Raw genomic sequence first — 17,064 nt, 5'->3', positions numbered from 1 at the left:
AGCCAATAGAATCTACACAGCTGGAATTCTGTGCCTACACTTTTCTTCAGAGATGGGGACAGTTTAGCCTGAATGAATACAAGCATGTACAAAAATTGAGTACTTCTGTTTATGTGAGCAGAATGAATAAATACAATTTCTTCTTTCTTTAATCAAATATCAGTAAAGACACTGAGTATGGTCACTACTATAAGCACACATGGTACTAAAGCCATCCATAGACTCTGCTGCTGCATAAAAATCAGTTTGGATAAGGTTTCCAAAAGCAGGCCAGATACCAAAATGAATCTGTGAAGCAGAAGAAAAACCTCCACACAGGACACAAAGCGTTTAGTTGGCTCTTTTGCTTATTAGTGATAAATTCATGTTTTAAAAGTTATGTTTCAAATATGAGTAATATCATCAAGATAAAAATTTATCAGTATTTTCCTTCTGCAAAGAATTATGTTTTATACAATTAACGTCAAAAAATCGACATAATAAGACATCACTCTCCTTACCAGGTATTTCTAGGGATATTTTCTTTGAAACACTACTCAATACTTGGGAAAAAAAAGGGAGAAAAATTTAGTCTACGTAATGGCAGCAACTTAGCTCTGTGAAAATACAGAAACAAATTCAAACAGATGTTGTAAAACAACCTGAAATATTTTAATCAGACTACGTGACTATAATTCAAAGAAATAAACCTAATGAGAAAAACTCTTGTCATTATGCAAGAGATTTGGCATGGAACAACATTCATCAGTCATTCTGACATGGAAAGGATGGATAAAGGAAGCAGATGGATTCACCCCCCTGCACTGAGTCTAGAAAACGGAAAGTCATCACGATGGCTGCTAACCTCTTGTATCAAATTTATTACTTGATTATCAGGTTATAACAAACAAGTGCAAGAGGAAATCATATAAAAGAAAAAGCAAACATACATTCTTAGCAGAAGCTGTTTTTCCACTTGACTGAATGCTTACCTCATTTAAAAAACTCAGAAGGACATCAACTTAATTTAGTGGGAGGAAGGGGTGGTAGTGTTTGTTTTGTTGGTTTTTTTTTAAATTGCTGCAATTAATTAAGAGTACAAGGTTTGATTTGGTAGAACTTGAATTGTTACACAGGTCACTTCTTGTTTGGAATACCAACCTGCCTCTCCTCCTCCACACATTGACATTAGTGAGTAGAAAACCCACACATGGCTGTCACAAAGTCTCTGTTCAACCAAGATAAAGACAGACTTGTGTTAAGGTAAAAGAATCCAGTAAGGCTACTTCTCAGGCACCAGGAACACAACTCTTCTATTCTCTTTGTAACAATTCAGAGATCAACTCTGCTGAATTTACAGCCAATACACCAAAGTCTTTGTGCCGTGTGTGTGTGAGCATTTTGGCTGTTTGTTTTGTGGGTTGGTTTTGTTTGGTTTTGTTTCTTAAACAGGGACTCTCTATACCCTGGCCCTTGTAACAACTGTGAGAAGAAAATCTTCCAGAAATGGTGCACAGGTGGTGGATGACGACAGAGCTTCCAGGGTCTCTCAGCTTTGGGGGTGCACAACGGGGGTGCCATTACCAAACCTCTGGTCAGTGATGGAGCCCTGAACACCTGAGCTGCACTCCAGGAACCAGAGACCACCCACCTCAGATCTGAGGAGGCACAGACAGCAAAGGAGGCCTGGATTGTTACAGTGTGCTCTGTCAAACCTACAAATAGCTGTTTGTACTACTTAGGAAAAAAAAGAAATAAAAAAGCACCTTCTGTTGACAATTTTTATTAAGATTTGACTCATGAATAGTTCATAAAGATTACTAACACATGTTCACAGAATCACAGATTATGCGAGTTGGAAGGGACCATATTACAAGCAAGCTATACATCATTTGTGTCTCTTTATAGGCACATGAGTACAGAATGTGTTATTGCATCCTATCTACCTCTCAAAAACACACTAAAGGTTGTATAAATCAATTAATGATTAATTACTCACCTTTGATTAAAAAACCAATTAAACTGTTAACATGTAAAAAATAAGCCATAGGATAAAATCAAATCAGATCCATAGAAGGCAAAATTTATCCTTTAGAAAGTTTTCTGAACCACAGCGAGAATAAAATCAGGATTATAAACAGAATTTATAGATACATCAGTTTCCTCACAACATTTAATGTCCATGCAGTATCATCTGACTGAAGTTCAGAAACAAACAGTGAAAAATAACGTTTTGAACATTAGCACCAGGAATAAAAAATAAAATAAATCCTGTGATGGTTTTCTAAACTGCAATTTTAATTCTTCATGCTTATATCTACATTTTTATCTTTTATAAACTCCATGATAGATTTCTCACATACTTTACAAAACAGCTTTTGATCCTCTTAATTCTATTTCAGTATTTTTTTGCAATGCTTTTATTTCCGAAAAATCTCTTATTATTATTTCCTTGGACAATAATCCAGAAAAGGCTTCCAAAACTGTTTCTATTCTAGTATTTCTAGGATTGAACCCAGCCATTATATAGTTAATTTTTCTTACAGAGTCTTAAACATTCTGAATGTTAATCATATCACACAGACTTAGCTTCAGGAGACATGATTTTGTAATAACAATTGCAAGTGTCATACATAGAGAGGATAAAAAGAAAACTTCAAAAATTACTGAAAATTAAGCGGAAAAACTTACCTAAAATATTCATCAGTTTCTATAGATGGCAGTGAAGCAAAAGAAAATCCCATCCAAAATACAGCTAAAGAACACAGCCAGCTGTTAACAGAGAATAATTAATTTTAAAATATATATAAAAAAATTAAGAGATAATTCTGGCAACTACCCTTCAAAACCACTAGTTGCCTTGAAAAATAATACTCGATCCCCAGAAAACTGAGATTAAAACATGTTAATACTTCAGTGCGTTGATTAATTACCGATTTCCACGTATTTCAATATCTTTTGACTGCAAAAATTTTAAAATGTATTTGAAGAATCAGCCAAGAGCCCAATTCACATGTATACTAAATTTCCACTATTTCTTTTGCACGTAATGTTTTCATTTATGCAGTTTTTTTGGATTAAAGTGCTACACAAGTGACTCATACTAATAAAACATGGGGAAGCATTAAAGAATATTAAAAAAAATTACACTTAAATTTTGCTTGGAAAACATTAGAGTTTAACAAGTAGAAACAAAATGTAAGCCATTTAAGAAGGAAATGCTAGAATTGTTAAGTTTTGCTGAGTTTAAAAAATACACCACATTTGCAAAACACTAAATTTTACAATATCTTTAGTTAAATCAGCATAGATGACAATTCAGTCTCTCTTGGACTAATTATACTGGAAACAGATTGAAAATAAAGTGACAAACAAAAGCATTTACAAATGGCTTTCCATCACATTCATAACAAATCACTTTCAACAAAACATAACAACAAGATTTGTTGTTATCTCCAGCAGCAAATAGTTCCAGGAGCACAAGCTTAGGCAAAAAAAAGACCAAGAATGAAAAGGAAGTCTTACCTACAGAAAGTTTGAAAGTTTCAAGTTAAGCTCTTATCTGAAATCCACTAAATCAATACAATCTGCTATGCTGACACAGAGAAATCAGTTTACAGCATGCTAACAGTGATTTACCTGAAAATTGATAAGGAATCAATTCAAACTGAACTAATTATGTTTGGTGGAAATTACCTTATGTGGGCCCATGTCAGGTTTTGTGTACATTTAAATCTTAAATAGTGTTAATTAAGTCCATACAATGTCCTGGTGCAGAAGAGCTTACAGTCACCAGGGTAAAGCACCTCAGGACACTCTGGAAAACTCTGACTGTAAAACAAGCTCCCTCCTACTTACCAAGCTTCTCTACACTTCACAGCAAGCCAGACTTCAGCTTTGCTTGCAGCTATTTGGCTTTTAAATTCATCCCCAGAAGGGAACTTGGGTACAATCTTCGTTCATATTAAAAATGTACAGTTATTAACTGACATAAATCAGTACAGGTTGACATTTAAAATAAACTAAGCATGACTGTACCTTTCCCACTCTGACTGCAAAGTTTTCTGTACTGCAGGAGCTGTCAGGGGTTCAGCTAAAGACTTGTTCAAGACATAGGACGTTCTGAATTGAGGCATGAGCACAACTCACTAAGAGGAGAACATTTTGCATGACAAGCATAAATATTTGGGTTTTACACCCACTGCCCTAAAGGAGTGACTTCTTATTTTTGTCACAGACTGAAGAAGAAATTGCATAAGCATACAGGCTGTTTAGACTGTTTTTAAAAAAATAATACTATCTACTCTAAGGATTAGAGTGAGATTTAGAACTAATCCTGCAGAAAAATATTGGCACTAAAGATTTCACTGAATTACAGATTTTTTGCAATAAGGAATCCTGTCACGATCTGAGGGAAAAATCAACTGTGCCACCCAAGACCCTCTTTTATAGCACACCAGCTGTATTTTCCTGATGTATTCACACCAGTATCAGCCTCACTTTTAAGCCAGACCAAAAGGAATTGACTTCACCCAATAGTCCAAAACACAAGCAGACGACAAACTTTATTTTTGTACAAGACGTCGCTAGTTCTAGCAGCGGGATAGCACAGGTAAGCTCTCAGCTTTCCCTAAAAATAATAAAGGGTTAAACACAAGCCGAGGGGGTTTCGTGAAGCGTGAAACGCAGCTCTGCACCATCTCCCGCAGGGCCGAAGGGAATGTGAGGGAGGAGGCGAGGGAAGACACCCGGAGTCACAGGACAAAGGGCTGCAGCTGCAGGGACGCGCTGGCAACTCCCCAGAGCAGGCCGGGCAGGAGAGAGCGGCGCGGGCAACGCGAGGGGACCGTGAGGGGACCGCTCCGCCCGCTCTCACCGGGGCTCCCGGGGACGCCCTCCCCCCCGGGAAAGGGCAGGGTCAGGCCGCGCACTCGCACCCACCGAGCGCTCCGAGGAGCCGGGCCGGGGCGCGGGGGGCGCAGGAGCGGCACCGCCAGTACCGGAGCCTGTCCCGGTTCCCCGTCCCGCCCTCCCGCCTGTTTCCCACAGCAACAGCCACACGCCGCGCCCTGCGCATGCGCCGCCAGCTCTTTCGCAACGTAGCGCGCATGCGTAGCCCGGGGCGCCCGCGCTGCCGCAGCCCCCGCCCCTCCGCTTCTCACGCGCCGCTCTGCGCTTCAATGAATGGGGTGACGCGAGGGGCGGCAACCGCCAATGGAGCGCGGGGGCGCGGCGCCCTGGCCCCCGGGCACGCCGGGAGTTGTAGTTCTTTCAGAGAGCCAAGCTGTGCATGTCGGCGGGAGCCTCGACTACAGCCCCCAGGCGGCCGCGCGCGGGAGGCGCGCCCCTCCCCCCTCCGCGGCTCCTGGGCGCAGCGCCGCCGCGGCCGCAGTCGCGTCGCAGAGGTGACCCCGAGCAGCCGCTCCCGCCGCTCCCGCCAACATGGTCGGTACCGCGCACCGGGCCCGCTGCGCCGGCGCCCGCACCGCGCCCTCCGCGTCCCTCCGGGGCGGATCGGGGGGATCCGGCGGGCGGAGGTGGCCGCGAAATGGCGTCGCGCTGCTCGCGGGGTGTGAGGGATAGGGGTGACCTGGAGGTGGTTGGTGGTGGCGGCACCCGGAGGAGCCGGGCCTGGCGGCGGCCCCAGAACTCACCGCAACCCCCGCGGAGGCCGCGCAGGGGTGACCTTCCAGCGGGAGACGTGGGGTCGGTGCCGGCCTGGCGGCGTGTGTGCCAGCGCGGCGTGAGGGGGAGGGCGGGATGTGGGAGCGGAGCGAACCCCCCCGCCCCGGTGGTGCCTCCCGGTGGGGGATGGCACCGTTGGGCCCCGCGGGCGGCGACGTTGTCTCCGAGAGGTCGGGAAACCCTTCGCCTTAGTCCGCGAGAGCTTAACGGGTTTGGAGCGGTTCTGCGTTAGCTCAAGGGGAAGTGCTTGTGAAATGTCTTTATTGTTTAATCTCTGCGTGCTGTCAGAAATCCTGCTGTTTGTGCAGATTGTCAGTAGTTCTGCCCTGAGGTTGTTACAGTGTACTGCAGCGCTTTGCTTTTCTGCAGCATATATACTTACATGTATGCACACACAAACCTGCACAGAGACCTTCCTTTCCTTTGTAACCCTGAAAACGTCTCCAGGTTTTTCTAGACTCTATACCCTGTTATTCAAACCTGTACTTTTAATGTTTTGCTGTAGAAAGGATGCTTGCATGCTCTGGGACGTGGCTTATTTTAGCTATACCCTAAAAAAAAAACCAAAGTCTGTAAACTTCTCTGCTCTTTCTGTTTAAAATGTGGATTCAGAGGAGTGACACAAGATAACAGGTTTTAGTTTGTACCTGAGCTTTCAGATCATTGCCTGACATGAATGTACCAATCTCACAGAGAACTGCTGGTTGTAATTTACTTTGGTGTCCAGACTTTTCAGAATGTCACTGTTTTTATCTTGCCTTTGCTGTTGTAGTTATGCATGTGGTGGTGGGCAGAGGCTTTAAACTCCACAAATAAAATTATCTGTCTATTGATGCAACTACCGTTAGATAAATGAAGTGAAAAAAGTCTTTCAGGGCACCTGTGTCAAGGTCACTTCTTAAGGAAAGAACGCCTTTGGAATTCGGTCTCTGAACGACTGTGCTGGTGGCTCTCCTCAAGTGCAGAGCTGACACTTTCTACTCCGTTTCCAAACACGTTTATTGTCACCGTATCTCTGCTTTAAAGAAGGGAGAGCAAAGGGAAAGTTTCCTAGGCAGACTCTAGACTCTTGAGGAGATAAAGTTTATCTTGATGCTTAAATCACCTTTGTGAAGCAAGGTGGGATAGCTTAGTTGGCTTTACTATTCAGGAAAAAAGTTAAGTTGATGATAAGTTTATCAGCAGTAATGTGTATGGAGGTCTTTCATTTGTAATTTGCAATGCAAAGTAGACAGGGTGTTCTTGCCACAGCATTTGATAGGTTGTGAGTTATCTTTAACTCACCTTTGTAACCTCCTGAATCAGTTTTGCAGTGTAGTGCTATTTGCCTGTATAGCACTAATATTTTAGGTCTGCTGTTATCACCTGTAAATCACAGACATAACTGAGGCACTGAGTTCTTCAGCCAAAGTGTTGTGGGGAGGGCGATAAGCCCACAACTACCTCATTTGGTATTGGAAGCTTCACTTTCATCTGTCATAGTTGAGGAAGGGGAGAAATCCTACATGGTTGCTGAACTAGACAAAGAAGGGTACCCAACAATGTTCAGTTGTTGGGGGTTTTTTTCCTCATCCTTTTTATCACTACCTTTGCTACTCTTTTAGTTTCCTAAAGCTATTTAACTGCACATCGGCTGAATGTGGAGTGGGGAAGGCTTTGAAACAAAATAGTTCAGTTAGTTGTTGCTTAATTTGTCCTCTAGTTCTATACCTGAGGGTGAGTAAAGGTCACCCCTGTAGCTACCACATGAAAGTAGTCTTGCAGGAGCCAAGTCACGAGTTGAAGGGCCTGGACATGAATGTTTGGAACCTACAACTTCCACTGGGGAGCTACTCATTTCTCTAAATATCCAACCTCCAAAAGTAGCCTCTGATGCTCAATAAGACCAATTTTGATATGTGATGTAAGTTTTTTCTTTCTTTGGTGAGAGTTATCCACATTTTGTAAGAACCACAGCATTTTTGGCTTTTTAATCTAGCTTCTGGATTTGAGACAGCATGGAAGTTTCTTTGATAGTAATTGCTCACAATTAGTGCAGGAGTAAAGGGGTCTGGGGAATGTATTGAATCCGGTGGACTGAAGGCTGGGAGAGAAAAAGCAAGTAGGCAGCACTCTTCACTTTATTTTAGCTTGTGCTTCTTCTGTCTCCAGCCTCACATTGGGGGGGAGAACAGGAAGGATGGTTGTAAGCAAACATAATTATGGTGAGAAGGTGGAGCTGAGTCATGACCAAAGTGGTTTTGTTGGTTTTTTTTTTTCCAAAAAAAGGCTAAATGCTAAGTTTGTCTCAGTAAAAGAATAATAAATAATTCTATCTCTTACCTTTTTTATTTTCTACTCCTTCCTTCTCCTGTTGTTATGCTAAATACTCACAGTAATGTTAGTGGATAGATTGACATTTTTTATGTTTAAATCAAATTAGCATATAAAGTGCATATAGTGGAAAAAAATTCTCATTTTACTCACTAGTATGGTTAGCTACCATAAAAGAGTATTCATTATTGCCTTAATATAAATAAAATGTAGGATCTCCTTAGAAACGTGCTGTAAACTTGGCTTTAAAATTTGATACGCATCTTAATCCATGCTGTCCATCATCATTCAGATGTTATGGTACATTTCCTTACTCAGGAATACAATACCAAAACTAGTTTTGAGATTTAAACCAGCAAGAATTGTTTGTCTGCCCTCCTTCCCCCTCTCTGTGGAGTTTCCATGAGGGACGAGGCTCATAATAGGACAGATTCAAAAGAAAACAATGCAGTTCAATGCTGTGTAACTGCTAATCATGTAACCAGATATTTAAAGAATCGTTCCCATAATGAAGGCAGAATCAGGCCAGGTCTAATTCTACAAGTTCAGGAGTTTAATGTCATCACTTACACTCTCATTTTATCTGGTATGTGGGAAGATGGGGTAGGTGGCCTCATTTTTGTAATAATTTAAGGATAGCTTGATGCAGCTGTGCTTGGCTGGTCACTTCTGCAGAGAGGATACACTCAAAGCCCAAAATGGTTTTCCTATAAATATCAGTGACAGGAACGCTGGTTGGGAAGGATCTCTGGAGGTCACACGGTCCGCCCTCTTTCACTCCAGTTCTGGAGGTTGTCCAGTCCAGCCTGACAGCAAGGCTGTTGTCACTGATAAATCATATCATATGTATGTTTTGATCTGAGTCTTGAAAACCACCAAGGGAGATGATTGCACAGACTCTCTGGGTACCCTTTTGTAGCCAGTGCACCCTGTTCTGCCATCTGCCACTAGGAGAAGTGTTGGGAAGCATTATTTTTGTAACACTCTGTGAAGGTGTGGTAGACTGCTATTACATCACCCTCCATCCTCTGCCTTTCCAGGCTATGTCCAGCACCCTCAGCCTCACTTTACAGGACATGAACTCAGGGTGCCAAGACTGGACTCAGTATTCCAGCTGCAATATCACCAGCACTGAGTGGAATGTCTTTGTCTGCAAGCTGCGCTTCTCGTAGTGTAGCCCAGGATTCAATTAAATCACTTCTTTCACGTTCAGTTGTGCCTGGTGTTTTGTCTGTATCTCAAATGGTCACCTTTTAATTATTTGACAAAGTGGGTTTGACACTGCAGCAGCCCGGTCAGAGTCTGCTTGTTCCTGTCCGTGCACAATCTGTCCCAGCCCTATTGCCTCTAGAGAAACATGGAATGTTATGAAGGTCCTTTAGCATGTGTTCCATTTTCAGAGGATCATAGAATGTTGCATTTGAAGGGACTTTTAAAGGTCATCTGGTCCACCCCCCCCCTTACAATGAGCAACGACATCTTCAACTAGACCAGGTTGCTCAAAGCTCCAATTTGACCTTGACTGTTTCCAGTGATGGGGCATCTACAACCTCTCTGAGCAATCTGTGCCAGCGTTTCCCCAGCCCTATTGGAAAATATATTTTCTTATCTAAATCTACCCTCTTTTAATTTAAAACTGTTGTTCCTTGTCACTTCATAACAGGCCCTACTAAAAAGTTTGTCTTAGTCTTTCTTTAAGTCCCCTTTGAGTATTGAGAAGCTACAATAAGGCCTTCCTGGAACCTTATCTTCTCCAGGATGAACCACCCAAACTCTCTCAGCCTTCAGTTTTCAATATTGAATAACCTCTGGATTTCCCCAGATCTTAGTTCTGCTTAACAAAATGGGATGTTTACTATAAAGCATGCATTTTTTTCCCGTTTATTTGCAATATAGCAACATGTTGGCAGTCTTCTCCCAGTCTTGTGTAGTTTAGGGTCAGTTTGACAATAAACAGTTGTATTATGGATAATAGTGTCTGGATTTGTCCATAATGTACCTTTTGTCTGTGGATTTCTTAAATTACTGCCAAACAGTTTAGAGGGGCAGTAGTTTTAAGTCCACTAGATTCTTCGGTCTCTGGCATTCAGTAAGTCTTTGATTGCAAATAAACATTCAAAATGCTTAATGGAAACAGCCCTCGAAATGGAGAAGAATGTGAAAACCGGTGAAGTGTCACAGCTTGTGAAACTGTAGGAAATTTCAAGTATGAATGGCTAATCTAATGAGTGGGTGTTTGTTGTATTGTCCTGTGTTGAAAAGACAATGTTATTAAGGGGAATACAGAGTTTTTCAAATACATTGTTATTCCTGGCATTTTGGAAGTTATTCCAGGAGTGATTCTTCAGGATGCTTTTGCAAGTGTGGTCTGTTTCTGTAAAAGAGAGTAGAGAAATTGCTGGTGGTTCTGGTAGAACAGAAGTATGATCCAAGGAGTTGGGGCTGATCTGCATTTAGGCACACATTAGCATCTAGGTTAAATAATCCATGATATTGCTGTGGTAACTGTTAATTTTTAACACTCGGGTGGTGTGACCGGCACTGTGTAGCAGTGGATAAGACTCTAATTTTCTTACAGGGTGAACCTGTCAGAGTCCTGGTGACTGGAGCTGCTGGGCAGATTGCTTACTCCCTGCTCTACAGCATTGCCAAGGGGGATGTCTTCGGCAAAGATCAGGTAACTCTCACACTGAATTGTCACAACTGCAGTCCCTGGGACTGGTTTTCTTGTAGACACTCACTGATTTACCAGTGTGCAAGTAATTTTTTCTTCAAGTGAGGAAAACTGGTGTCCTGCTCTGTTACACAAGCTTTCAGTTGTTGGTTGTGCTGAAGTTGTTTGTTTTCTCTAAATGGGTTTTAAATCTTGCAGGAGACAGCAGTTTCTGGCAGAGTACAAGACAAAATTCATTATGCCCAACTTGCACTAAACCTTTTCTTTCTTTACAGCCTCTTATTCTTGTGCTGCTGGACATCACTCCTATGATGACTGTACTGGAAGGTGTGGTGATGGAGCTGCAGGACTGTGCTCTGCCACTGCTCAGAGGTGTCCAAAATAATTTTTTCTTATACCTACAATAGGCTGTAAAAGAGCTGCTGCATTTATGAGTTCCTGTATCTGGCAGGAAGTTTAACAGAAGAAAATATTATATGATCCTTGGTTTTATATTTTTTGGAAGATAAATTAACTTAGGCTGTAAGCTAGCAAGAATGACATCAAATGAGTTTTGTGAAAAGAACTGACAACACAGATATGTGGGTTTTGGTTTATATCAGCAAATCCTGGGGTTTCAGCCTGGACAGCAAATTGTCAGATACTTGTGCATATGTGCATTGTGTTCTAGCCCAGTGGTGAAATAATAATCTTTAGATATTCCTTTGCTAAATAAAAAAAACTACACCATAATTTTAGACTTCAGAAATATCTTCTGTATAAGGACATGAAATAAAAAATGACCCATTAAGTCACGTAAACAAGTTCTGGTACTTTAAACAAGCAGAAGAAAGGGAGTGAGTAGGTGTTACAGTACTAGAATACCTGAAAAAACCCCATGTAGCTACCAGCTCTTGTATAATTCAGACCTTCGGTTTGAATTGTAACCTAACCCAATTCAGAATCTTTGGTTGGGATTGTTAAAGGGGAAGGAAAATTTCACTTGTGTTGATATTTGCCATTGAAACTTTTTTGTAAAAGTAAAGAATAGCATATGTACTAATATATATATATTTAGATAGAGACACACGAAACTTATATTTTTACATAGATTTCTCCCGTGTTTTCCACTTTAGATAAAAATTTGTACGTATAAATCATTTACTGGCAAGTACTTAATCTGTGACTATACTTGTGTTTTTGGAAGGGGAAGGTGGTGATATTGTCAGATTAGATTATATACTCTTTATGAACAAAAGAATATTCCTGTTAACGCTATGCCATGAGTGTTTATCTTACTGATTTTTTCCCCTCTTTCCTTTTTTTAGAGGTCATTCCAACAGACAAGGAGGAAGTTGCATTCAAAGACCTTGACATAGCGATTCTGGTTGGCTCCATGCCAAGGAGAGAGGGCATGGAAAGGAAGGATTTACTCAAAGCAAATGTGAAAATTTTCAAGTCTCAGGGTGCAGCCTTGGACAAGTATGCCAAAAAGTCTGTCAAGGTGAATATAGAAACTGAATTTAAAACATTAACACGGTTATGTAGAGATCTAAATATATTGTAGAATGATATTGCGCAAGCAGGAGCCTGTTCAGTGCAGGCATTCCTTTCCTTAAGCCCTGGAAAATATACCACAGTCAAAACCAACCCCACAAAACTGTATTAAAAAAAATGAGCAGTCTTTTGCTCGTTATCTCTCTCCTCTGGGAGAACTAAATCTTCTACATGCAGCTGCCTACTTCATATCCATCTGTGGCTTTAACAGAATGGCCCTTAACTTCAGTATCAATATGGAATTACAGTTGCACAAAAAATCGGCTTTATTTGGGTTGTTTGTGTCTTGTTCTTTGGAGCATTGGAAGATTTTAATTGTTCTCTCTCAGATTCCTTCAGCACAGTTAATGGGATCATGGGGCTGCTCTCCCACTGCTCTTAATCTCAAACCCAGACTCCGACTGTGCTTTGTAACTGACTTTTTAATGTCTGCTTCCTCTGCTGATGAACTTCCTACTGCTTCTAAAGACTTGTTTGCTTCTTTATCCAGTTGGAATAAAAACTATCAATATAACTATTATGGAGTAGTGGAAAATTTACTGAACTCACTTTGAAAAGGGGAGATACAAAGGGAAGCTTGCAGATCAGATTGTGTGATTGAGGGTATATGGAGCTTAACATTAGTCATTTGAGGCACAAATGAAGGATGAATAAAAATCAGTTTTCCATAGCTATAAATGGATCTAAGTTGAGGCAGTATTTTACTTCTAACTGCTTATGAACATTGAGATTAGTAACTGTTCTGGCTTTCTTAATTATAAAGCAATTATATAAAGCAGTGGCAGCCAAACTAAAGAGTATTTAAAAGGCGTTGGTGAAGTCACTGTGGACTGACTAGTGTGCATGTACCTTGCTTTTCCTGTGTCTGGTAGCATGAGATTTGAAGCCAGATTGTGGATCAGTATATAGATCTCCCTGGAAATCTTGTTCTCTTTCACATTTGAATCTCAAGTTATAAAGAAAATACCTACCTAGAAATTATTTTTCTGAGCAGTTATAGAAGACTGGGTGACTATGAACAACACACTTAGAAAACAATCACGTTGAAGACAACCAAGAGATTTAGAAAACTTCACTTCTTTGATAGCTTCTTTGAAGGCAAAGCAGTGTATTTCACTGGAGGGAGTTGTTTTGCAGAAATACCGACTTCGTCTTCCCATTTTTCATTTTCAGGTTGTGGTAGTTGGGAATCCAGCAAATACTAACTGCCTGATTGCATCAAAGTCAGCTCCATCTATACCAAAGGAAAACTTCAGCTGCTTAACTCGTTTGGATCACAACAGAGCCAAATCTCAGGTAAAAAGAGCCTATTCTGTTATCTCTGCTAAACACAAACAGAACAGTGCTTTCAAAGGAGCCTGTGAATTGAGAAACTGAAGTCAATGCACTGGAAATCTTTAATTTCCCATTAGATTGCTCTGAAACTTGGTGTGACTGCTAATGATGTGAAGAATGTCATCATCTGGGGCAACCACTCCTCCACTCAATATCCAGATGTCAACCATGCGAAGGTAAACGTGAAAGGAAAGGAAGTTGGAGTTTATGAAGCTATAAAAGATGACAGCTGGCTGAAGGGAGACTTTATCCTGGTAAGACAGGTGGTTTTTTTGGTGTTTGTTTTTTTTTTTAACGGTCATTCTGTGCTTGTGCTTTCTCCTAACCTCATCTGAAATTGTGATCTATGTACCTGAGTGACTTGGTGAAGCAGCTCTTCTATCTCACTAGTATAAGCCATCCTTATGTAGCTTGTTGCTGTCACTTGTTTGCCCTTGAAAAATTTAAGGCATGAAGGCCTATGTAAACCCTGCTAGAAAAATCCGCTTGGAGTGCTAAAATGATTCAGCAAAAAGAGTTTTGATCATAACTCAGGTGAAACTTGTCTGACACAAGAAGCACCTTTGCCATTTCACTGCGGTGACTTTTGGGGGCAGTTTTGTAATAATGGCATTAATTGATTGAGAGCACAGGCTATCTAAATGCACTGTGAAGTCAGACAGGCTTACGAAAGCCCTAGGTGCCTGTGATTCTGAATAGCTGTGCTCTGCTTGGTGTTGCAATGTCACTGGCATCCGAACAGCCAGGTACTACACCTTAGCCAAGGAAGCTTTAGTTTGAGACAGAGAATGTGTTTTGTCACATGGCAGTGCTCTGTCCTGTTTTGGATATAACATTTCAGTTCATGCTTGTTGCTGTGGAATAAATGATTGGCAACTAAAGTTCATTAGGCAGTGTGTAAGCAGAAAGCTGTCCTTGATCCAGCTATATCTTACATGGCCAAAACAGATTTGGCCTTCTAGGTGCATTGTAATGCTGGACTGTGTTAGAATGCTTTACCTAAGATAAGGTAAGATTTCATAATTCTTGCTTTGTGGACTGGGGTGTGGTTGGCATAAAGCTGTACCAAAACTATAGTGAAGCCTATTCTGAGGACTGCAATTCACAAACACAAAATTTCTTAATATACGGAGGTCTGTTCAACTATCTTCAGGAATTACATGAATTTTGTGCAGTAAATATTGTAGGATTGAGACCAGCAAATAGTTCACATTGGTATTCAGCAAAAAACCTTAATTGACAGTGTTGCTCTAGACACCTGTTACTGTTGACATGCACAAAGTCTCTTGGTGGGAAAAGCTTGAGACGTCTGGTTGTTATGTGAGAAGCTGTAAAGCAGGTACTAAAGATTGAGCCAGCCTCTGAAATGTTCCATTATGTTCTTGTCTTGACAACACTCTTCTGGATTGTATGCCATGTTTGTTTAATGATAGAACTGTATCTTGACTGATGAAATTAAATAATTATGTACAATGATCTTTCTTCATGGCATTTACTAACACCATTTAGACCAAGCCATGATTTTGCTGCTTTATGATTTAGGGTTTGGGGGTTTTTTTCTTAATTGCAGACTGTTCAGCAACGTGGAGCAGCAGTTATTAAGGCCAGGAAGCTGTCCAGTGCCATGTCAGCTGCCAAAGCTATCTGTGATCATGTGAGGGACATCTGGTTTGGTACTCCAGCGGTAAGATGTTGTTTTTGAGTAAGTGCATGTTTGCCTAATTTGCTTTGATTACATGCCAGCATCACTGACCTCCACTGCGAATGTGTGTTCAGAGGAAAGAATCCATCTTCTTCTGGAGTAAAGGGTGTCATAGGAGAATACAGGATGTTGAAAAATCAAAATTTTGCTTTCTTCTAGCAGTGAAAAATGTGTTCATCTCTTACTTTTCTGGTTTTAGGGGGAATTTGTTTCGATGGGAGTCATTTCTGATGGCAATTCTTACGGTGTTCCTGAAGACTTGCTATATTCATTCCCTGTTGTGATCAAGGTAACTAGACTGTATTGAAATCCATGTATCTTCTGCAAGACGTAAAAACTGTCATGTGAGCTTGTTAATAGCAGTGATTTTTGTGTGGGACTGCAGTTGCTGGGATGTGGGGGTTTTAGTCTTTCACAGAGAGGACTGTTCTTAACCAAGTAATTTAACTTGGTTGCCAACTAAGTGCTGATAGATGAGTAGAATCTGACATGACTAGCTGGTGCTGGTGGCATTCTTTATCTGAAACAAAACTAACTGCTGCCTGATGTGTTTTTTAGGGCTGTAAACTTTGGTTCTTATGCTGCAAAGTGTCCTTCATGCAGACTGAATGAAAGCTTGTTCTTATGTGGTGGGGCCTTTTTATTTTTTTTGTTTTCAATCAGGACAAGTCCTGGAAGTTTGTTGAAGGTCTTCCTATTAATGATTTTTCTCGTGAGAAGATGGATCTTACTGCTAAGGAGTTAGCTGAAGAGAAGGAGACTGCTGTGGAATTCCTCTCCAGTGCATGACTAGGTCATGAGGAAATCCAAAATCATTTAAGAGTGGAAGAATCTAAGAGTCGTCTTTAGGTCTGCTACCAAACACTATTACTGTATCCAAGTCAACTGTCTGTGGCCATTGTGCATTTTAAAGTTCATAAGCTTACTGGTACTGTTGTGCCTCTGGAGTTATTAGCAAAAATGTTATTAAAGAAGTAAAACTAGTTTGTTGACCAAACTTTTTGTCTTTTCAATACTAGTTGCTTTCTGTGTATGGTACAGGATAATTGTTTGCCTCGGCCTTGGCTACTAACGCACAATCCGGTTAGAATTTGGCACTATTGGAACACGTCCTAGTCCATGATCACTTCAGCATCCTATGGCTCAACTGAAAATGAACTTAGAATGTAATTGCCCTTGAACCAGTAGTTCAGTGAGTCTATCACTGGACAGACTTCAAATATACACAGTTCACTCGGGTTATGCTTACAGTGTTTGTCAATAGAAATATTAAAAGTTGCTTAATCACAGTAGTCTGTTGCACTTTATTTGCATGTTTTAGTTATGTAACTAACAGAGTTTGTTAGTAGAAGATAAAAAAACCCTGAAAGCCTATTTTAAGAAACTGAGGGAAATGAGTTTTAAGAAGCTTTATTGATGACTAGCACCACCCTTTGTCTAAGTTGCTGACTGTTCTGTTCCAATAGAATTTTTCGCCTTGTACTAAAGTAAATCTTGGTCTGTCGTATCTGGTGTCATCTCATTTTTCTTTTTCAGTTTGTTGTCATTAAATAAGGATACAAAAAATAGAACTTTTCTGACCAAAAAAGCAAAGGTTAAACTGAATTCTAAGCAAATTGAATGGTTTCTTTGAGGATTTAGCAACAATAATATAGAATACATCAGCCATCATCAATAAGCTTATCTATAAAAATAAGTCTGCTCTCAGAACATTACGGTACCTATTGAGTACAGTGACAGTGATGCAGCAAAGAATATACATAGAGTTGAAAGGGAAAACAAGCATTTCAGATAATGGGAATGTGCTGCAGCACAGGAGAACTGGGACAGGGCACAGTCA

General features: G+C 40.8%; 2 protein-coding genes across 13 annotated transcripts in view; one reads left to right on the top strand and one right to left on the bottom strand.

Moving 5' to 3' along the window:
• Nucleotides 1-5,138, bottom strand: part of WDPCP (WD repeat containing planar cell polarity effector) — a 149,225-nt gene extending 144,087 nt beyond the window's left edge. For 6 of the 12 annotated variants that reach the window (XM_064647663.1, XM_064647658.1, XM_064647661.1 and 3 more), the window contains exons 1-2: nt 4,921-5,137; nt 2,671-2,751 (exon numbers count right to left, since the gene is read on the bottom strand). The gene's annotated coding sequence lies outside the window, so the exon portion shown is untranslated. Of the gene's footprint in view, nt 1-2,670; nt 2,752-4,920 lie in introns of all 12 variants that reach the window. The other 6 variants (XR_010428902.1, XM_064647657.1, XM_064647665.1 and 3 more) reach the window with 3 other exon arrangements.
• Nucleotides 5,139-5,300: 162 nt separating this feature from the next.
• On the top strand, nt 5,301-16,731 carry MDH1 (malate dehydrogenase 1). Its single transcript, XM_064647672.1, has 9 exons — nt 5,301-5,424; nt 10,556-10,654; nt 10,927-11,023; nt 11,959-12,134; nt 13,361-13,483; nt 13,600-13,776; nt 15,093-15,206; nt 15,424-15,513; nt 15,888-16,731. The coding sequence occupies exons 1-9, from the start codon at nt 5,422-5,424 to the stop codon at nt 16,011-16,013; spliced, it is 1,005 nt and encodes a 334-aa protein (XP_064503742.1). The 5' UTR covers nt 5,301-5,421; the 3' UTR covers nt 16,014-16,731.
• The last annotated feature ends 333 nt before the right edge of the window (nt 16,732-17,064 follow it).

Source organism: Pseudopipra pipra, chromosome 3, assembly GCF_036250125.1.
Source record: "Pseudopipra pipra isolate bDixPip1 chromosome 3, bDixPip1.hap1, whole genome shotgun sequence".
In the NCBI taxonomy this organism is placed as follows: Eukaryota; Metazoa; Chordata; class Aves; order Passeriformes; family Pipridae; genus Pseudopipra; species Pseudopipra pipra.
The sequence above is the reverse complement of the archived record's forward strand: the minus strand, read 5'-3'. Positions and strand labels throughout refer to the sequence as shown.